At 49.8% G+C, this 22,090-nt stretch overlaps 2 protein-coding genes across 7 annotated transcripts in view; one reads left to right on the top strand and one right to left on the bottom strand.

The window, feature by feature from the left end:
* Positions 1 to 62: 62 nt before the first annotated feature.
* ATPSCKMT (ATP synthase c subunit lysine N-methyltransferase) lies at positions 63 to 21,288 on the top strand. Of its 6 annotated transcripts, XM_051853584.2 has the most exons (6): positions 63 to 314; positions 8,922 to 9,211; positions 10,511 to 10,648; positions 11,587 to 11,740; positions 20,590 to 20,629; positions 20,823 to 20,957. In XM_051853584.2, the coding sequence occupies exons 1-5, from the start codon at positions 299 to 301 to the stop codon at positions 20,622 to 20,624; spliced, it is 633 nt and encodes a 210-aa protein (XP_051709544.1). In that variant the 5' UTR covers positions 63 to 298; the 3' UTR covers positions 20,625 to 20,629; positions 20,823 to 20,957. The 6 variants fall into 6 exon arrangements, with proteins under 6 accessions (XP_051709544.1, XP_008260275.1, XP_008260277.1 ...); XM_008262053.4 differs by lacking the exon at positions 20,590 to 20,629 and having other exon boundaries at positions 11,690 to 11,740; positions 20,823 to 21,288; XM_008262055.4 differs by lacking the exon at positions 20,590 to 20,629 and having other exon boundaries at positions 20,823 to 21,288.
* Positions 18,852 to 22,090, bottom strand: part of SMN1 (survival of motor neuron 1, telomeric) — a 61,432-nt gene continuing 58,193 nt past the window's right edge. The window contains exon 9 of the mRNA XM_070056576.1: positions 18,852 to 19,622. The gene's annotated coding sequence lies outside the window, so the exon portion shown is untranslated. The remainder of the gene's footprint in view (positions 19,623 to 22,090) is intronic.

Raw genomic sequence — 22,090 nt, 5'->3', positions numbered from 1 at the left:
CTGAAACTAATTTGACGCCAGACAGTACCTTCTGGAATCGGCGGCCTTTGGAAACTTCTATTATCCGGGAAGCTGTAGGGGGGGGAGGAGCTGAAGACTTTTAGAACTCACAGGTCAAGAGTAGGAATAATTGAATCATTACCTAAAGATTTATAATTGATATCTTCTTCGTAGTGAGTTACAACGAAAAATTATTTTCTTAAAGCATTGTTTTACACTTCTTCTCACCCCGGCTCTGAGAAGATGGTAGCTTCCACATCCCCCCCGCCTTTTTTTTTAAGAGTGCGGAAATCTCGCGATGGAAGGAGGAGGAGGTGAGGCCGGAGCGGCGTGCGCGGGAGGGCGCGCGGGCCTGGCGCTGTGGGGCCGTCGGTGTCGTCTGAGCGCGGGAGCGGGCCGCGGGCGCCCCCGGCCCCAGGCGGCCGTCCTGCCCCTCGGCGCGCTGCGCCAGCCCGGGCCCCGTTCTCGGGTCTGCGGCCTGTCCGCCAGGACGCTTCTGGGCGCCTTTGGGCGGATGACTGCCGTTAGCTCGGCCCTCGGGGTGGCATGGCGGTGTCGCAGGCCCACGGCGCGGGCCGTGCTGGGGAAGTCGCTGGACCTCCGCGCGCCGGTGTCCTCGTGTGACATGGCCGTGAGAATGCCAGCGTGTGCCCTCCAGGGCTGCTGTGAGGGCGCAGAGCGCGCAGTGCCCGGCCCCGAGCCAGCCTCGTACGCGGGCGCCGCTGTGGCTTAGTGGGCTAGGGCCCCGTCTGGGCTCCACTTCGGGTCCGGCTCCCTGCTAATGGCCAAGTCCATGGGCGTCTGCACCCGCGGGGGAGACCTGGAAGAAGCTCCTGGCGTCAGCCCGACCCAGCCCTGGCCCTTGGCAACCATCTGGGGTGTCAATCAACGGGGTGGAAGATCTCTGTCTCGTCTCTCTTTGAAATAAAAAAAAAAATTTAAAAAACAGTAAACCCTGATTTCCCACAGCGGGTCCCATTCTTGAGCCCTGTGCAGGGCCGCCTCACAACCCCGCCCGACACCCCCCTGCCCTGATTCCCTTTGCTGCCTTTACTTCAGGGTCCACGGCCCTGGCTGCCTTCTCCACGCCAGCCAGGCTGTGCCCAGTAAACGAGGACCGGGCGCGCACCGTGAGGCTGAACTCTGGCTGGGGAGTCCAGAACGGACCCTCACAGTCGGCCCACCCTCCGCAACTGGAGTGGTGCTCCCCGGACATTTTAGATCCTGGAGCCTCCGTTCCTTCTTGCTTGGCGGATTCAGTGTTTGCGCGCTCAGAATGGTGAATTCCGCCAGCCATTTGGTTCATTAGGTTGTTGCGGAAAACCGGAAATGCTTAATGACGGCCCCCGCGCAGGTTGATCAGTTTCAGGCATTCCCAGGGGCTGTGGAATACTGTGCACGGCGGTGGTGCTGGAATTTTTCCCGTATCAATAGCTGGTAACTACCGAAAGGACGTCTGCAGGCCCGTCCAAGCAGGGTTTCTTCCACGTGAGATCATGTGCTGGGGGGTTGTAAGATGGGCGTTGTGGTGAAGTGTGTGCCTGGATGCAAGTACACGTGACCAGTCCTAAACATTGTGGTGTTCAAATGTAAATCCTGCTGTAACCTGTGTGCTCGGCGTTCCCTGCACACCTGCTCGCTCTTCCTGATTTCTTCCCTTTATTTATTGCTCTGAGCCTCTCTCCCTCGCTCTTTTTGTTTTAGAGATTTATTTAGTTGAAAGGTAGAGTTACAGAGAGAGGAGAGACAGATCTTCCATCGTTGCTTCACTCCCCAAATCGCTGCAACAGCCAGCGCTGTGCCAGGCCAAAGCCAGGTACCAGGAGCTTTTTCCAGGTCTCCCATGTGGGTGCCGGGCCCAGGGACCTGAGCCATCTTCCATTGCTTTCCCAGGCGCCTTAGCAGGGAGCTGGATCAGAATCGCAGCCGCTGGGACAGTGCTCACACAGGACGTCAGCATGGCAGGCCGCAGCTGGCAACAGCGCCATCCCCTGAACTTTCAGTATTTTTTTTTTTTTTTAAGATCTTTATTTATTTGAGAGGTAGAGACAAAGGTCTGCCATCTGCTGTTCACTCCCAAATGGCTGCAACTGCCAGAGCTGAGCCGATCTGAAGCCAGGAGCCAGGAACTGCTTCCAGGTCTCCCAGGAGGGGGCAGGAGCCCAAGCACTTGGACTGTCCTCTGCTGTTTCCCAGGCACACTAGCAGGGAGCTGGACTGGAAGTGGAGCAGCTGGGGCTCATACCAGCATACATAGGAATGCCAGTGCCACAGGCAGTGGCTTAACCCCCTGTGCCACAACACTGGCCCCTAGTTTGATCTTGAGTAAGAACTCTGTGCATTTTGCACATCTCAGTCACTGCGTCTTTGGGTGACCCAAACCTGTCACTGAAAATGGAAGTTTTCTACCAGCGTGAGAAGTCGGTAAGCAGACAAGGCCTGCAGACAGCGGACTAGACATTAACCTTGCCTGGCCTGGACCCCTCAGTGCTCACCGAGAGTGCGGGCCACCATGCTCTGATGTCGTAGAATAGATCCGTGCCCCACAGAGCACATCTGACAGAAGTGTCCTGTCATTCTTTATCTAAAGTAGTCCTGTGACATTCAGTTTGTACAAACAGCTTTTTTCTGTTTATAAAGATTAATTTATTTGAAAGGCAGAGTTACAGATGGAGAGGGAGAGACAGATCTCCCATCCACTGGTTCACTCCCCAGCTGGCTGCAACAGCTAGCACTGGGCCAGGTGGAAGCCAGGACCCCAGAGCTCCATATGGGTCTCCCATGTGGGTGGCAGGGCCAAGCACTTGCGTCATCTTCGTCTGCCTTTCCCAGGCCATTAGCAGGGAGCTGGATCGGAAGTGGAGCAGCTGGGACATGAACCAGCACTCATATGGGATGCCAGCATTGCAGGCTGAGGCTTCACCCACTGTGGGGAGCAACTGGGAGCAACTCGGACTAGACTAAGTTACTGGAATTAAGACTTATTCTAGGCCGGCGCCGTGGCTCAATAGGCTAATCCTCCACCTTGCGGTGCCGGCACACCGGGTTCTAGTCCCGGTCAGGGCGCCGGATTCTGTCCCGGTTGCCCCTCTTCCAGGCCAGCTCTCTGCTATGGCCAGGGAGTGCAGTGGAGGATGGCCCAGGTGCTTGGGCCCTGCACCCCATGGGAGACCAGGAAAAGCACCTGGATCCTGGCTCCTGCCATCGGATCAGCGCGGTGCGCCGGCTGCAGCGGCGGCCATTGGAGGGTGAACCAACAGCAAAGGAAGACCTTTCTCTCTGTCTCTCTCTCTCACTGTCCACTCTGCCTGTCAAAAATTAAAAAAAAAAAAAAAAAAAAGACTTATTCTATGCATCTGCTCTCCCACAATATGGCGCTGGGAGAGGAGCAAACAGCTTCTACCCAGCTGCCTTTCACCAACTTGACAAGCTGCAGGAGCTGCTCCTGATTGGAGGAGAGCAGCGTACTCGGCGTGTGGGTAGCAAAGTTGGGATTGGTGGAAGAGGACTATAAAGGAGGAGAGAGACAACATGCACAAGGAACATCTAAGAGGAACATCTATCTGAAGGAACACCTGTGCAGCCCCCGAGAAGAGCCGGCCGGCGGTGTGCCGCTCCCCCGCGGAAGTGGGGAAAGTGGCTAGGGGGAACCGCCCTTCCACGGAGGTGGAAGGGTCGGTAGCCAACCCGGGAAGAACCAGCAGCAAACCCGGGGAGGGCCGAGCAGACAAAAGAACAGCGCAGGGTCCTGTGTTGTTCCTCCACGAAGACGGGGAGCGACAACCCACTGTGTCACAACACTGGCCCCATAGGGACAGTCTAGATTTTAGTTTTGCATGTTTAGGGACTGGTTTTCACTGTTAGAAATTAACACTTTTTTTTTTTTTTTTTTTTTGGATGGAGCCAGAAGTATATAGAACCCCCACCCCACCCCCACCCTCAGGGAAGTACTCCACAGCCCCCAGTGCATGCCTGAAACCAAAGACTGGACTGAATTTTGTGATTTAATGCCTTTTCCATCTTAATTAAGCTCAACATACGGTAGTTATAACTTGCAGGTTAGCGTATGACAGCAGAGTAGCAGGAGTTTCTTTTTCCTTCACAATTTCCTGGCTGGAGATTTGCTTTAATTTGATCGTAGCAGCTTTAGCATGTGTGTTTCTTAGGTTTTTTAGGTTGAGAATTTCACCTTGTACGTGAAGTGCTTTACAGCTTCTCTTTGGCACATCTGAACTGCCGGCATCACTGCTCTAGTGTTTCGGGGCTGTCGTTATGTAAAGTGAAGGTTGTCATCAGCATAGGCACTGGGTTCTGTAGCAGTCCGTGTGGTGACCCACCTGGCTCAAGGTGGAGCTTACCAGGAGAAACAGTGGACAGGGGGCCAGATCGCCTCTCGGACGAGGTGGAGAGAAAAGCATCAGACTTCATCAGGCTGCTAGGAACGGCACTCAGTTCACAGCACAGCAGCTGTTTATTTCTGGAGTCTCCCTTTTCATATTTTTGAGCTGTGAGTGACAGGCTGCCTGGAACTGCTGTCCTGTGTCAGTTTACCTGGCAACTTGGTCCAGACCTCAGGCCGTAGGCACAAATCTTGTTTTTCCCACACAGACCTTTGTGATGAAAGGCTTTTCCAGGCATGGAAGCTCGAGATGGAAAACGCAGTGATTCCGTCTGGGACCCACTGCTCCCGGTGCTGCTCTGCCTCAGGAGACAGACGTGATGGTGACCTGTTTGAAACCTTTGCTGCGGCGCCGGCAAACAGCGCGAGCTCCATCGGTCTTCTGAGGCCTGCCTGCTGCCCTGCTCAGCGCACGCCGCCCTCCCTCAACTCTGAGCTTGCTGCCTTTGCCCCAGCTCAGATTCTGTATCTGCCAGCACCTCACTGGTCAGTCCCTCCTTCGCAGCCCCCTGTGTGTGGCTCAGCCAGGCCCCGAACTCACACAGGCAGATGGGAGGCCCTGCGGGCGGGGAGCTGTTCATTCTGTCGTTCGCAGGTCGAGCTGTAGGGCTCAGGATTCCGGTGGATTCGGTCCACCTGACTCATGGCTGTTCAGGAAACAGTGCGTAAACAGAAGGTGTTCTGTTCATGGGCTGATTCTACCCGGCCATGGAAAGCAGTCAGGTGCTGACACCAGTACAGCACGGGTGGAGTTTGGGACATCATGCTAAGCGGAAGGAGGCAGTCACAGACGGCCACAGGCATATGATTCCACCCCTCTCAGTCCAGAACAAGGGACTCTAGAGGGGAAAACTAGACTAGTGGATGCCCAGGCCTGGGGGCTGGGGGCGGGGGGTGCTGGCTGAAGAATAAGGGGTTTCTTGAGGTCATGAATGTGGTCTAAAATTGGCTGTGAATATATTAAAAACATGGAGTTGCACATGTTAGGTGGGCAAAATGTGTATGAATTATGTCTCAAAGCTGTTAGCAAATTGAGCATTTTGCCCCCAAATGGCGATGAGAATAGCAGTGAGCAGTCACCCCCAGTCTGAGTGCTGTGTGCTTTGTGTGCGTTGGTTATGTAACTTTTCCAATAGCCCTATGAGGATAGTATTACTACTAAGTCCTTTTTTACAAATTTTAAATTCTGGTTTAAAAAAAATAGCCGGCCAGCGTCGCGGCTCACTAGGCTAATCCTCCACCTTGCGGCGCCGGCACACCGGGTTCTAGTCCTGGTCGGGGCGCCGGATTCTGTCCCGGTTGCCCCTCTTCCAGTCCAGCTCTCTGCTGTGGCCAGGGAGTGCAGTGGAGGATGGCCCAAGTGCTGGGGCCCTGCACCCCATGGGAGACCAGGAGAAGTACCTGGCTCCTGGCTTCGGATCAGTGTGATGCGCCGGCCGCGGCAGCCATTGGAGGGTGAACCAATGGCAAAAAGGAAGACCTTTCTCTCTGTCTCTCTCTCACTGTCCACTCTGCCTGTAAAAAAAAAAAAAAAAAAAAAAAAAAAAAAAAAAGCCAAACAAACCATAACTGTCTCTTAATCTTACTGGTGGGAAAACAGGTCTTAGTCACAACTTAGTTAAACAACTAGTTAAGTCCTGAGCCCTCAGGACCACATGATCAGCTGGACTCTGTGCTGTACAACTGGAGTGCCAATAGGGTAATTTCCTGGTTTTTGTTTTTTTTTTTTTTTTTTAAGATTTTTTTTTTAATTTATTTGAAAGAGTTACACAGAGAGAGGAGAGGCAGAGAGAGAGAGAGGTCTTCCATCAGATGGTTCACTTCCCAGTTGGCCATGACGGCTTGAGCTGCGCCAATCCAAAGCCAGGAGCCAGGAGCTTCCTCTGGGTCTCCCACACGGGTGCAGGGGTCCAAGGACTTGGGCCATCTTCCACTGCTTTCCCAGGCCATAGCAGAGAGCTGGACTGGAAGTAGAGCAGCCAGGTCTCGAATTGGTGCCCATATGGGATGCCAGCGCTCCAGGCCAGGGCATTAACCTAACCTGCTGTGCCACAGCTTAGCCCCAAGGTAATTCCCTGTTAAGATGTGACAACTGTGCCTTGGCTGTTCTTGTATAGTCAGACCCATGGCTACTGCTGTGACGCATGCATGCCTCCATGGAATGCGAAATTTTAGCAGGTTGTTCATGACTTGGGCTTTCTGCCAGACACCAGCACCTTGTGAAACTTTGTTTTACCTCCAACCCTGGCGCTAGTAGTAGACACATCCCCCCTCAGTGGCACTGGGCTGTGAAACCAGTTTGAAAAATCCTTTTGGAGGTTGCAGGGGCAAAGCTGTGTCTTGGAATGTGACCTCCTCTGTGCTGTGCCCGCTTTGCTGTGTCCCGTGCTCACATCTGTAGCTCCTCAGCAGACACTGCCGCAGTTCACGGGCGGACCGGCCGCGTGATGTCCCCTCCAGGGTGTCTACCACCTCCCACTCCTGGATCCCGTGCAGATGTGATTACGGATCTGGAGAGCAGTGAGCGCGCTGGCCATGCTCTCACCAGGTCCTAACAGAGAAACGGGGGCCAGGCTGGAGGGATGCAGGACAGAGAGCCCAGGAGCATGGAGCAGGGTGGCCCTGCCAGCCCTCCGGAGCTGTGGTCGTGAAGGTGTGTGGTGCAGGCCCCCAGTGCGTGCAGATTTCTTGCTGCGCCTATGAGATGTGCACAGTGCGCCTCTTAAGTGGCTCATGGATGATGCAGCTGTGAACATTGACATCTGCCAGCAACGAGAATCTGTCCTTGCCCCTCTTTCTCCCCTGTTTGCTGTGGATTCTGGTGGATTCAGTCTTGTCCCCAGCTCCGTGGTGAACTGCTTCACGGCAGAGACTGGCTGTTCCCCAGGGGTCGCCGACAGTAGCGGCACGCCGCACACCTCTGCTCCCCTGTTCTCAGTGCTTTGCCTCCGTCCACTCATTTCATCCTCAGAACAACCCTGGGATCTCTGATTGACAGCTGAGGAAGCCAAGGTTCCACGAGGAGAAGGGATTCAGGGTCACAGGCTGGGAAGTGGCAGAGGTGGCACCCCAGCCTTGGCTAGCTCTGGAGGCCTCACGGGAATCGTGCTACTCTGTCCTGTCCTGTGCTGTCAGTAGTCAATGTCAAATCAGTATCAATTCCAAAACTTGAGATCCTGTTAAAAATGCATTTTAGGGGGCTGGCATTGTGGCGTAATGGATTAAGCCACTGCTACAGTGGTTTGAGTCCTGTCTGCTTTGCTTTTGGTCCTGCTAATGCACCTGAAAAAGCAGTGGAAGATGGCCCAAGTGTTTGGGCCCCTGCAATCTGCTTGGGAGATCAAGATTAAGCTCCTGGCTCCTGGCTGCAGCCTGGCCCAGGCCCAGCTGTTGTGGCAATTTGAGGAGTGAACCAGTGGTTGGAAGATCTCTCTATGTGCCCCTCTCTGTAACTCTGCCTTTCAAATAAATCAAATAAATATTTAAAAAATGCTTTAAAATGCATTTTACAGGCCAGCACTGTGGCACTGTGGGTTAAGCAGGCATGTCATATGAGTGACAGTTCGATTCCTGTCTGTTCCATTTCCAATCTAGCTCCCTGCTAGTGCACCTGGGAAGGCAGCAGAAGCTGGCCCAAGAACTTGGGCACCTGCTATCCACAAGGGAGATACTTGGATGGTGTTCATAGCTCCTGGTTTCATCTTGGCCCAGTCCCAGCCATTGTAGTCATCTGGGGAGTGAACTAGCAGATGAAAGATCTCTCTGTGTCTCCCCTTCTGTTTCTGTAACTCTGCCTTTCAAATAAATCATTTTTTTAAAGAATGCATTTTAAAAGATAAAACTCAACAGGAGGGTATTGAAGGTACCATTTATTGTATAATCTGTGATGTATAATCTGTGATGGGTTTGTTTGCTAATTCTGTACTTGTGATGGTGTGGAAGTGATTACTTCTTGTTATTTTTGGATCTGCTGTTAAAAAAATCTCTAATACCACACTTATTTAAGATGTTTGGCAAAATCTGGTTTTTGTCCCCCTTACTACTTCAAAAGTGTATTTGTGATACTGGATTGTAATGCCAGATCAATATAATCGCAGAATCTTTTCATCCTATTTCGAGTAATACCTAGACATTTTCATGCTTATGGGTCTGAGGCTTACTCAATCTGAACATAAGAATATGGAGTGCATGGTTGAAACTTATACTAATAGATACTGAATTAATAAATTACTAGGTAAGTTTGAATGCATTATTTTCTAAGGATGACTCCTGGACACACACAAAATCATGTGTTGGAAAGTCTTCTATTAGTATTGAATAATTTCCTCTGAAGCACTTTTTGTTCCTGGGATTCAGAACTCATTGTGGAACCTTAAGCTTGTAACTTAGAGTGCATTGAGCTAAACTATCCTTTGAAAAGCATGAGTTTGTCAGGAGACAAACTTGTTACACAAGAAGTATCCTGGGCTCCAGGCTTGGTGCCCCTCGTGTGCTAGATTCTGCCTGTGCTCTCTCCATCTAGGTGCAGCCCCAGAACCACTTCAAGAGGAAAGCCAGGCACAGCCTGGGCTACCCCCCAGTCTTGAAGCCAACACTTTGAAGAAAAGCCGTTGGGGCTTGCTGCTTACGGGGATTGTAGGTGGGACTCTCATGGCTGTGTATGCGGTAGCGACACCCTTTGTGACACCAGCACTCCGGAAAGTCTGTTTGCCCTTTGTACCTGCAACTACAAAGCAGATCGAAAATGTTGTGAAAATGTTGCAGAGCAGAAGCGGATCCCTGGTAGACATTGGTAGTGGCGACGGCCGCATTGTGAGTTGTCCTAGAACATGTTGAGAGTCTGAGCCGGAATTGTGAACATTTCCACTTTACATTTGTTATGAGGATTATGGGAAAACTTGCCAAATCTTTGACAAAGTTTGAGAAGTGGGGAATTGTTTCATTTTGTGCTTGTTTGCCCAAATTCTGAAACCCCTAGCATGTGATTGGAATTTATCAGATTGTTAAGATGCTTGAGCCACTGGAGGCGACTTAATTAGAAACGGTTTGCCGAAGTGTGGCATTTCACTGTTTTATGTTTTTGCACCATAGGTGTTTGCCTCTTCATTTGTCTGATTTATCTGTGCACAAATACTACTTCCTATGAAAAAAAGCACAGTTAAAATGAGCACAAGCCAGTGATGAACCCCTGCTTATGCAACGGTCAGACTTAGGGACCACTCACTTACACGTGTAGCTGGGAACCTGTAAATAAAGACACGAGGCCACTGCTTGTGAGATGAGTGTGTCAGAGCGTGTTCCTGTGTGAGCGGGGGGCCCTATCCTTAGGCCACCTCCTCACGGTGAGCTGAAAACAACCCAGCAATCAGAGAGGCTGGTCTTCTGGGCACCTGAGCATGAAGACCAGCAGTGCCCCACCTCCTCACCAGCCCTTGTGGCCCAAACCCTGTGATTCTTTGATCGTGACCTGGAATAATGAGGAAGATATTAAAAAGTAACTTGTGTTTTTAAATTTAAATTTTAAAAAATTTTAAGCACTGTGACAAAACCTTGAGGACTGGCCCACTGGCCCTCTGACTATTGGGATTCTACACTTGACTTTGTTCTAAGTTGGTCCTTTTTACTTTCGCCTGTTTTTGATTTTGAGTGAGCAGTCATTACATGCCAAGGAAGTACTTGCGTGTAACTAATTGCAGGTTTTTCTCGACAGGTTTTTTCTTGCATTCTTCCAGGCATGTTCGTGTCACTGCTGCCATGCCATCTCACAGGTGGAGAGACGTTGCAGATTTTCAGCAGCTTTGTGTTAGACCACGCAGGGGCTTGCTAGTCCAGAATTAATCATGCCTCCCTCTAAATCATGCCCGAATGCCTGTTCTGATACTTGAGGCGAAATCGCTGACAAAAATGAGAAACTGGGCTTAAGTGCGTTGGCTGTTACCTTGTCCACAAAGCCAGTTACTTTTTTGACACATGTTTGCATGGTGTCTTGAACAGAGAAGATCCTTTTTGGTTGATGTTTTAGGATTATAAACCATAAATAGGAAACATTCATCTCATTTGACCCTGGAAGTTGATTTTTTCTTGTGGTTAAAGCCCAGCCTCTCTCCACAGGTGGTAGCAGCTGCAAAAGCAGGGTTCACAGCTGTCGGTTATGAACTAAATCCGTGGCTGGTGTGGTACTCCAGGTACCGCGCTTGGCAAGAAGGTGTGCATGGCTCCACCAAGTTCTATATTTCGGATTTGTGGAAGGTATGTAAGGCAGAGACTGGTCTTAGAAAAATCCAGTGGAAACTTTTCTTATTCATGATTAGTATGACTTAAAGCTGAAACTGTATTAAAAAGAATGAAAATTCACGTGAATCTTTTGGCATATTGAAACATATACAAATTTTAAATTGATCGGTGTTACCAGTGGATTCTCTCTTAGTTTATGATAGGTCATTTGAATTCTAACATTTTGTTTCCTAAGTTAAAATGTTCTCATTTCTATTATGAAACGATGAGATGTTCCATTTTGTTTGGAAAGCCCGTGAATTGTTATTGATCAGTATTAGACCTGTCTGCCTTTGTGTACGTGTGTGCATGTGAGTGCATTTAGAGAGAGACCGAGATGGACAACACAGAAAAGACTCCGCCAGTCGTGCTGCCCTGGTTGCTGTTGTCACAAAGTACAGGATACTCCCAAATTGATTTGTATTCTTAAAGCCCTGTAATTCTGCCTTTTCAATGCCCCATAAAATGCTTTTCCTTAAATAAGGTTTTCCCACTGTAATGCTGTCATCAGTAGCTTATAAAAATTCACTAGGGTTTTGCTTGCATTGTTTTTCACACTGTATATTCGTAAATGATGTCTATAGAGTAAATAAGGCTTTTATTGGGTGATAAGCATTTTGACTGGGAAAGCACATTTTTCCCTGTTTTCCAACTAAAGATCATTTTATTGTATTTTTCATAGTATTTTAGAGGAGAGAGCGGAGGAATAGAATTTTAAGGGTGGTTCAACATAAAAAAACTGAGTGGTTCTGAAATCACTCGGGTTCTTGTCGCCCCAGCGTGGAGTCTGGTGGAGTGGAGTCAGAACGAGAGGCCTCTCACACCTGCTCCGTAAGGGTTTGTGCTACCGTGAGTGAGAGTGATAACGGCGTTCTTTTCTTCGTGAAAGTTTTGATGGGGGCCGCTCTTTTTAGGAGTTGGTGGAAACTCGCCATCAGGACAATAGCCGGCCGCCGCTCAGTGCTGGGAAACTTGGCTCTGCAGCTGATGCACTCAGCATTTCCCTGTCTCACGCAGGTCTCTTTCTCGCAGTACACGAACGTTGTTGTGTTCGGCGTGCCTCAGATGGTGAGTGTGCACTTTACCGTCCTCTGGGGCCCTGCTCGCCACCTCACACCCCCACCCCCTGTGTGCGGAGAGGGCTCTGGACTTCAGCTCCTTGGTTTAATAAAATACTTTTGGGCCTTAGAGGGATTAATTATTAAAGATGCAGTCATGTTTTAGAACTTTGGCGTCATACTCCATCTCAGTGATCAGTGTGAGCCTTAAAACTTCCAGTCTGAGCGGCTTCAGGAGGGCGCGGTGTCTGAGGAGCTTGGCGATTCCATGCCTGCTCACGCCGGCCTGCCCACCTGCCGTCCCTGGGGGCGCCGTTCCTGGGGATGCCCTCTGAACTCTGCAGGACGCCATCCTCAGGGCCCATGGGCACTGACTGGTTTCAGTTCACCTCAGCTGACTGAGGTGCCACAGACCCGAGGCCTGAACTTCGATCGCATGCTTTCCTGGGTGAAAATACCAGTGTTGGAGTGGGAGTGGTGCTTGTTGGCCTTTGGAAGGGCACTGAGTGTGCCTGGGGCTCTGCAGGCCATAGAGAGAAATCCCTGCTTCCTTCTTGAAGCCTGTAATCGCACCCATAATAATCTTGGTGGAATTGGATTTTTTGCTGAAATGCAATTATATAACTGATAGAATTTTTAATGTAAAAAAGGAAATTTACTTCTTGTTTTTATTTGTATGTTGATTTTATATAAGATGTTTCAGTCCTTGAGAAATTTGCTCTTACTTAGAAACTTCAATGTAATGCCATATTTAATTTTAAAAGACAGTGTAAAAGTGGTTTTGTTAAATATTCTTGAAAGTGTCAGTCTTCTGTATGTTTGCAGCTTTCATTAGGCCTACAATTAAGACCAGACTTTAGTATCTGCACTTCTGTTTTACACGTGAAAATAGTAGAAAGGCATAATTACTGATCATTTAAACATACCGTTTGGGGGCTGGTGTTGTGATGTGGTGGGTTAAGCTGCACTTGCAAAGCCAGCGTTCATTGTAGGAGTGCCAGATTGAGTCTTGAGTCCAGGCTGCTCTTCTTCTTCTTCTTTTTTTTTTTTTGACAGGCAGAGTGGACAGAGAGAAAAGTCTTCCTTTCCCGTTGGTTCACCCCACAATGGCCGCTGCAGCCGGCGTGCTGCGGCTGGCGCACCGCGCTGATCCGAAGGCAGGAGCCAAGTGCTTCTCCTGGTCTCCCATGCAGGTGCAGGGCCCAAGCACTTGGGCCATCCTCCACTGCACTCCCAGGCCACAGCAGAGAGCTGGCCTGGAAGAGGAGCAACCAGGACAGAATCTGGCACCCCAACCGGGACTACAACCCAGTGTGCCGGCGCCGCAGGTGGAGGATTAGCCTATTGAGCTGTGGCGCCAGCCTAGGCTGCTTTTCTGATCCAACTCCCTGCTAATGTGCCTGAGGATGGCTTAAGTACATGGGGGCTCTGCCACTCACATGGGAGACCTGGATGGAACTCCGGGATCCTGGCCCAGTTCTGGCCATTGCTAACAACTGGAGAGTGAACCAGCACATGGAAGGTCTCTCTCTCTCTCATTCCATCTCTCACTCTGCTTTTCAAATAAGTAATAATAAATATTTAAATAAACTATTTGGGATCACAAAATTGCCTTGGAATTAAAAAAAAAAAGTTACTTGCTTATTTGATAGACAAAGAGAACAAGAGAGAGCGCACTTCCATGCACTGGTTCACTCCCCACATGTCTACAACACCTGGGGCTGGGCTGGGCTGGAGGCTGGGAGCTGGGAACACAATCCTTGTCTCCTACGTGGGTGACAGGAGCCCAGCCACTTGAGCCAGCTGCCTCCTCCCAGGGTCTGCATTGGCAGGAAGCCGGAGTCAGGAGCCAGGGCTGGGAATCAGACCCAGGCACTCTGATGTGGGATGCAGGTTTCTTACCTGGCACCTTAACCAGTCGGCTAAATGCTTGCCCTGGATGTGGAATTCCCAGGGTGATTTACTATTTACTACGACATTTGGACTTTTCCTCTAAAGTGGAATAACTTGTGGTTTAGAGACAAGTAACTTTAATTTGAAATCCATGCTTTATAAAAAGAAAATTAGTGTTGCCTGGGAGGTCAGTAATGAGCTGGGAGCAGCGCTGCCAGCGGGGGCAGCAGTGGCCTTTGGGAGCTTCTAAACCTGTGGTGGCTGCTCCCGTCACTTCTTACGGAGCAGGTTGAGGCCGCTGTTTGGGCGCTGTTTGCTGAGGGAAACCAAAGTAACGGTGATGAACGTTTCTGCAGTCATCGCCCTTTCTTCTGCACACGGAGAAATCGTAGCTCTGGAGCTTGCAGCATCTCGCCGTTCCCCAGGGAAAGGGGAGCGGCCGGAGTCCCCGTTACAGGAGGGAGCGGACAGCCTGCACACTTGCATGCCCCAGGAGGGAGCGAGCCAGGTGATGGCTGCAGGTGGCCTGGAAGGCCCGGTTTTGTGTGTGGAGGCCCCCACGCTCGGCTCTCAGCAGCCTAGCCTGCGTGGGGAGCGTGAGGGGTGGGAGACTGCCCCCCTGCAGGTCGTGTGACCTTGGAAAGTCATTTAGCCCGTGCTGTTCTCAGTGCACTTCCCATTCCCTGAGCGCCAGCCTGTTTCCTGAAGCTGCAGTGCCACGTTGGCTGTGGTCGCCAGCGCACAGGTGGGTAATGTGAGAGCCAGAACGGCCTGTAGGGGAGTTCTCAGGTAGCAACCATGCTGTTGGAAATCCATCCTGCTGCTCGGATGCCATCGTCGTTGTTCCTAACAGCTCTCTGCAGGTGCAGCTCGTGCCCAGCCGGTCCATACAGTTGTGAATCGGCCTGACAGGACGAGGAGTCCCGTTTGGGTCTGTGGGATCTAAGATATCCACAGTTAATGTGGGCCTGTGCACAGAGCGTCTTTACAGAACGCACAGCAGATCAGTCTGAACAGTGTTCTGTTCAAAGCCTTCCGCGACTTCTTTGCCACTTTTGAGGATGTGGCCGAATCCCTCTGCATGGTCCCAGAGCTGGTGTGCCAGGGTCTCTGTCCTCCTCCTGCCTCACCTTGGCTGTGCCTCCCACCACGCTGCCCTCCACCCTCTGTGCTTCTCTTGATGTTGGACTTTGCTGGGCTCTTCTTCCTGGAGCCTGGGGCCAGGTCCTTCCCTGGGGACCACTCGCTGGCCAGCTGGCTGTCTTTGTGAAGTTCACCTTGATGTCCAGTTTTCAACTCCTGTAACACCTCACTCCCCTGTCCGAAGGGAGTCTGTACGTTTCTCTGCCTGGTGTCTCTGACGGTGTGTGCACTGTGAGCTCAGGGGTGGGGCCTGCACCCTGCTCACCGCCAGCTCACGCAGCAGCACCTGCCCAGAGTACTCGCTCAGAGTTTATTGACCAGTGAACACGATGCAGACATATCTGAGAAGGCTATTCACTCTCACCACTTCAAAGAAGTCTGATTCTAGTTACAAATCCTCTGATGAATTAATGCGTAAAGATCGTCATTATGTCCTGATAGAAGTAGATCGTGACCAAGTCATGTGTTCTTCCTTCATCCAACAAGTGTGGCCACTTCACCCCAGGCCCGTTCTCATCACTTGGAATATTTGTGTGAATGAGCAGAAAGCCCTCGTGCTGGGAGGTCCTTCTGTGCCAGTGGGAAGGGCAGACACCGAGTGAGACACGCACAGGAAGTCTATTGCGCGAAAGAAGAGGATGAGGGCTGTGGGACAGGAGAAAGGGCGGGCGGGCAGGACCAGGACGGGACCCCTGCATGGTGACGGGGAGGGGACCGTGTGGAGACGAGCGATCCAGGCCAAGGAGCAGTTGCTAGAAGATGCCTGTTGGGGCTGGGGAACTGCAAGCCTGCCCATGAGGGAGGATGTCAGATGGGAGGCAGGGCTGCGGCGTGAAGGACACTGGCCCTTCTGAGGGCAGGCACCGTTGAGAGTGAGCAGGGGAGGCTGGGAGGGCTCACAGGCCTAATGGGAACATGGCGGGCGGCGGGCGGCTTGTGAGTGTTCTGTGGTTCCAGGTGACGATGGCGCTTGGCAGCGCTTGGCTGGGGCTGGAGTAGCAGTGGGAAGCCGTCAGATCCTTCAGGCACCGTGGGGGTAGAATCGGCGGGATGAGTGCACTGATGCCTGTGGATGGGGGAGAAAGAGGAGTCCAGAGCAGCCCTCACAGGTTTGACCTCAGCTCTGGGCACCTGAAATTGGCGGACCCGAGCATGGGCAGAGCCGGGGGGGAGCGCTTGGGGTCTGAGTGCGGAGAAGCCCGGCTGTTGATGGGCATCCCCGATTTGTCTCATGCCTTTGAGCTTGTTCTGACTTGTGTTTAAAGTTTTGAAGATATAATTAGAATATGATGAGTTTGTGCCACTTTGAAACCTGTAATTGTATGAATAATTTTGAATTCCATTAGACAGACATGACACATCACTGCTTCTCTTTGTGTGTGATCTCAGGAACCAGATTCATTGCATATTTATGTGTAATTTAGCCAGTTAATTTCCTAAGATTGAAATAGCTTCTGGCCTGCACCACGGCTCAATAGGCTAATCCTCTGCCTACGGCTCTGGCACACCAGGTTCTAGTCCTGGTCGGGGCACCGGATTCTGTCCCAGTTGCTCCTCTTCCAGTCCAGCTCTCTGTTATGGCCCGGGAGTGCAGTGGAGGATGGCCCAAGTGCTTGGGCCCTGCACCCCATGGGAGACCAGGAGAAGCACCTGGCTGCTGGCTTCGGATCAGTTCAATGCACTGGCCACAGAGCGCCGGCCGCAGCGGCCATTGGAGGGTGAACCAACGGCAAAGGAAGACCTTTCTCTCTGTCTCTCTCTTGCTGTCTACTCTGCCTGTCAAAAAACAAAAAACAAAAAACAACTTCTTTCTTTTTTAGGTTTATCTTGACTTAGCGCATGACAGTCACTTGGAAATAAAAGAGACTATGAAGGAGAAAAGAATAATAGTAATATGAATGTTTACAATTACCCCTTTTATGAACAAAATTACCATAAGAAACCTCTGATATTTTGGAAAAACGCGTTTTGTCTCATTCTTTGCTTATTTAGCTTTCCCCTCAAGGAACAGAACTTTTTAAATTCTCTATTGGCTGTTTAAAGAATAGAAATCCTCCATCCGCAATGGAATTCATTCTCTGTTATCTTGGTATTGATTTTAATGAAGAATTAGGATTCTGGCTCATTCTAGGCCTGGGTCATATAGAGGAGTTTTTCCAAGCTGCTTTTGTAAGTTACAGGCCAGAGATAAAACCTTCGTGGAAGTGCTTGATTCATTTGTCTCACTTGAATTGGTTCCTTTTAAAAAGAAGTGGTTTTTGCTTAGATCTTTGACAAATGAGTGGTCAAGCACTGGCGGAAGAAAGATATGTAAGCCTGGAGCATTTTGTTGAGCTGGATTATAAGGCAGTGCTCGAAATATTTGATAGGAGGACATCCAGGGACCAGCGCTGTGGCGCAGTGGGTTAATGCCCTGGCCTGAAGTGCCGGCATCCCATATGGGCGCCGGTTCTGGTCCCAGCTGCTCCTCTTCCGATCCAGCTCTCTGCTATGGCCTGGGATAGCAGTGGAAGATGGCCCATGTCCTTGGGCTCCTGCACCCGCGTGGGAGACCTGGAAGAAGCTCCTGGCTCTTGGCTTTCGATCAGCATAGATCCGGCTGTTGCGGCCATCTAGGGAGTGAACCAGAGGATGGAAGACCTCTCTCTGTCTCTATCTCTCTCTGTAACTAAATAAAAAAATAAAACTTAAAAAAAAAAAAAAAAAAAAAAAAAACAGAGGAAGAGAATTCGGGACCTTCAGGAACTTAGAACACTAAAAATAAATAAATAAATAAAATAATAAAAATAAAAGATAAGAGAACATCCAAAGTATAGGGAAGCCAGCGGCAGGAGGCTCCCAGTGGCCGAACCAGAACACTCTGAACTCTAGAATCAATGAGGACTGTAATGGGTTATACTGAATGAAATAAGAATCCAGATGTTCATACTATAGATACTTAGAAAGATGGAGATCTAGGTGGACAGAGACAAGAGAAAGCTCTTTCTTGGAGTAGAATGCCAGCTATATTTCTAGAAGAATGATGGAATTAGCAGATCTCCACTTTGCCATTGTTATTTTGTTTTAAAGATTTATTTTATTTATTTATTTATTTGAAAGTCAGAACTAGAGAGGAGAGGCAAAGAGAGACAGAGATAAAGAGAGGTCTTCCATCCGCTGGTTCACTCCCCAATTGGCTGCAACGGCTGGAGCTGCGCGGTTCCGAAGCCAGGAGCCAGGAGCCTCCTCCAGGTTTTCCCATGTGGGTGTAGGGGCCATCTTCCACTGCTTTCCCAGGCCATAGCAGAGAGCTGGACAGAAATTGGAGCAGCCAGGACTCAAACTGGTGCCCATATGGGATGCTGGCACTGTAGGCAGCAGCTTTACCTGCTATGCTACAGCGCTGGCCCCACCACTCTTATATTAAAAACAGATTCAGACTAGAATTGGTGAATGATTTCTGTTGTAGGAACCATCTAATGAGTAATAAATAGAATGTTTACATCAGCTCCAGTTGACTCCCTACATACCACACACTGATGATGAAAGGAAGAGGTGAAAATGTCATATCAAGATGGCCGCTGAGGTGAAAAGGTCATACCAAGATGGCCACTGACAACAGAAACTGCCTGGCAACAGGCCATGATTGGATGGCTTCAGAAACTACATGACAACAGAGGAAACCACATGACAACAGAGCCTGACTGACAGCAGGCCGTGATTGGATGGCTTTGGAAACTGCCTGGCAATAGGCTGTGATTGGTTGGGGCATAGACCGCTCCTTGACCGGATTGGCTGGTCTTGGCTATATAAGCTGTTGTACTAACAAATAAACGAGTCTGCGGGCTGCTTGCCTCAAGCCCGCTTGCCTCAAGCCCGCTTTCACCCAACTCCCGGGGTCTGTGTGGTGACTCCGCGCCTCTTGCCTCCACCAATCCACTGCAACATTGTTGAGAAATCAACTGCAACAACGGAGAAGCCAGATACTGTTGGGGTCTTAAGCCTGAGGCTAGCCCCTGACCAGCAGTGGCAGCACAAGCACTCCCCGACAAGGTGAACGGGAGAGGTAAGGTCGACGTGTCAAACACACCGCAAGCACCCATGAGTTCTGTCGAAGCAGGAACTACTTTATTGAGGAAGTGTACAGGCTTATAAAGCTTACAAAAGACATGCACAGTAGGGGAGCCAATCAGCGAAAAGGTCATGCAGGCATGGGTGGACCACGCACAGGGGCATCTTAAGCAAAGTATAGGGATCATGCACTGTCCATGTGTCTGGAACTAAAGCGGACCTATCCCTGCCGGTGGTCTGATCTTAGGTAGCTTAACCACAGCAGCTGCAGACACGCCCCTCAAACATCCGCCAGGCGCCATATTGTAATAGAGGTTTTAGGCAATGCCCAACAAGATACCATTTTACTGAGTAGTTCGTGTCCTGGCCTCTGTGGGTGGGGCCCTGATCAGTTCCCAGCCGGACCGCTGGGGCCTTGCCTGGGACGCACACACAGGCCCCAGCAGGAGCAGGGGTCTGAGGAACCCAAGAGGAGGGCCCTTTGGTTGGACACATGAAGCATATTGTTGGCTTAAACGGCAAAGGCTGAGGGGGTGTTCTAGATCTGAGCCCACCGAAGAGACGTCACAGACAAGCACACAAGTGCTCCCCAAAAGCATCCTGCCTTGGGGAACGTGACTCAGGCTGTTACTGGGACGGTGACAGAGCTGGGGTGGGCCTGGAGTTGCCATTGGAGTGTCCTGAGTGTGACGGCTGTGCTGGGTGGATGTCAGGAGGCACTCTTCCTCAGATGCACTAAAGTCTTACGGGAGTGACAGGGCCTGTTGCATGCAATCTCTTCTCAAATGGTGTAGAGAAGAATGTTCCTGAAGAAAGAGTGAACGAAAACCCGAACAGTCAGCCTGGATGAAGGTGTACAGGAATTACTTGTTCTCTTCTGTAAATCTGCAATTTCCTCAAAATAAGTTAAATGAAGAAAGTGAGGGGCTGGCGCCGCGGCTCACTATGCTAATCCTCCGCCTGCGGTGTCTGTACCCTGGGTTCTAGTCCCAGGTGTGGCGCCGGATTCTGTCCCGGTTGCTCCTCTTCCAGTCCAGCTCTCTGCTGTGGCCCAGGAAGGCAGTGGAGGATAGCCCAAGTGCTTGGGCCCTGCACCCCATGGGAGACCAGGAGGAAGCACCTGGCTCCTGGCTTCGGATCAGTGCAGCACCGGCTGTAGTGGCCATTTAGGGGGTGAACCAACGGAAGGAAGACCTTTCTCTCTGTCTCTCACTGTCTAACTCTGCATGTCAAAAAAAAACAAAAAAAGTGGGGGAAAAATACTCTTAGGATATGAAGGTAGTCATATACTTTCAGGACCTGAAGATGAGTTTTAAGGACCTGAAGATGAGTTTTAAAAACCTTTAAAACTGTCATTAATTTCTCAAAGTAATTACTATGTCAGTACTTGAAGCAAACAATAAAAAACCCTTTTTTCATCAATGTATTGGTAATAAAATTATACAGAAATGATATAAGGTAGGCTGACTATCAGGATATTCATTATCAGTGCGTAATAGGTACATTTAAAATTCTGAACTATTTAAAGTTGGTAGAATGTGTATTTTTTTCATGGTCTAATTATATCATATTTTGTTGACACCAGATGTTGTTGATTTAAGATGCACCATTGCCATTGAAGAAAAATGTAATTGTGAGGCAATGTCAGGTTTTTGATATTACAGATGTGAAAAAACATGTCTTAAATACATGAGACAATATACAGGAATATTTGATTAGGTAAAAAATTAAAAGCTGTGTCTTATTTTAATCGCTGCTGCTTTATGGTTTTAGCTAGAAAATGGAAGTCTGTGATCCACGGTTGCTGAAAATAGTGAGTTTCATGATTGACACTGGGAGCTGTTCCTATAACTGCATTCATATGGCTGCTGTATGTTAGGGGGTTGTTCCTCAGTGTGTTTGCACCCGAGGTGATCTTTTCACACGTATTTTCAGGGACTCTTAAATGCAGGAATCGTTTCTTCTGCCTCATCGCTCACTGAAATAATGGCTGTGACTCTCCACAGATGCCGCAGTTGGAGAAGAAACTTGGACTTGAACTTAAGGATGATGCAAGAGTCATTGCGTGCAGGTTCCCTTTTCCACACTGGAGCCCGGACCATGTCACTGGGGAGGGGACAGACACCGTGTGGGTGTACGACGTGGGCACTCTCAGAGGGAAGGGGAGGAGGCCCTGAGAGCTGGTGCGTTTCCGTGGTTGGTCGTGCGCAAAGAAACCTCACCGCGAGTGCCCTCTGCAGTCTTGCTCTGTCCGTTGCCCTTGTGGGGACTCTCAGCTATGCCTTTAGCGGCAGAGTGTATTGTTCTGGTATGGAATGAGAAATCGCTACCATTCTTCTTAATTCTGCAGGAAACAGACACCTTAAGGAAATACAGTTAAACTTAGAATCTGTTTTTAATGGTATATTCTTTTTAAAAATTTTTTAATGTTATATTCTTAAAAAAATATGTTGAATCTTGATGTGAATGGAAGGGGAGAGGGAGTGGGAAAGGGGAGGGTTGCGGGTGGGAGGGACGTTATGGGGGGGAAGCCATTGTAATCCATATTCTGTACTTTGGAAATTTATATTCATTAAATAAAAGTTAAAAAAAATAAATAAAATAAAAAAAAATGTTTCCTGCCTGTTCATGCGTTGGGTGCATGAAAATGTGAATTAGTGATGGTCTTGTTTATGGTTGGAAAGATGTCACAGTTCTTCACTTCCAAGCAATAGGGTTTCATGCCACAGATAAAGAAAAATGATTTTTAAATAGAGTTTGTATTGTGCTTTGAATATTAGTTGGTTCCTAAACATAGGTAGAACTTTAAATCCCAAAGAGTTAATGCACCGAGAGGCTGGAAACTTAATCTGATCATGGTGTTTAGGAACTGGGTCCTAGTGGGAGGGGCTGAGGTCCTTGGGGTACCGTGCCTTTGGAAGGGAGTTCTCGCAAGAGGGTTGTAGGGAAAGTCTCCAGCCTCCTTCTCAGCCTCCTGGTTCATGGCGTGAGCCTTCCTCCGTGCCCACTCTGCCAAAGCCTGCATCACGACAAGTTTGCTCTTGGCAGCTCCAAACCCAGAGCTCAAGGGACTTTTCTCCATACACGGTAGCCACCTCAGGTGTGTCATTATAGTAACGCAGAAAGGACAAGCAGAGTATGTGTTAGCAGGCGCTTGCAGTTTCCTAAACTTTATTCATGCTTAAGATTCATCTGTGGGGTTTTTGTTGTGGTCAGGGCCTGCAACATCAGCATCCCATATCGGAGTGCCGATTTGAGTCCTAGCTGTTCAGTT

The sequence above is a fragment of the Oryctolagus cuniculus genome, chromosome 14 (assembly GCF_964237555.1).
Source record: "Oryctolagus cuniculus chromosome 14, mOryCun1.1, whole genome shotgun sequence".
NCBI classification, from domain to species: Eukaryota; Metazoa; Chordata; class Mammalia; order Lagomorpha; family Leporidae; genus Oryctolagus; species Oryctolagus cuniculus.
This window is presented reverse-complemented; position numbering and strand designations above follow the sequence as displayed.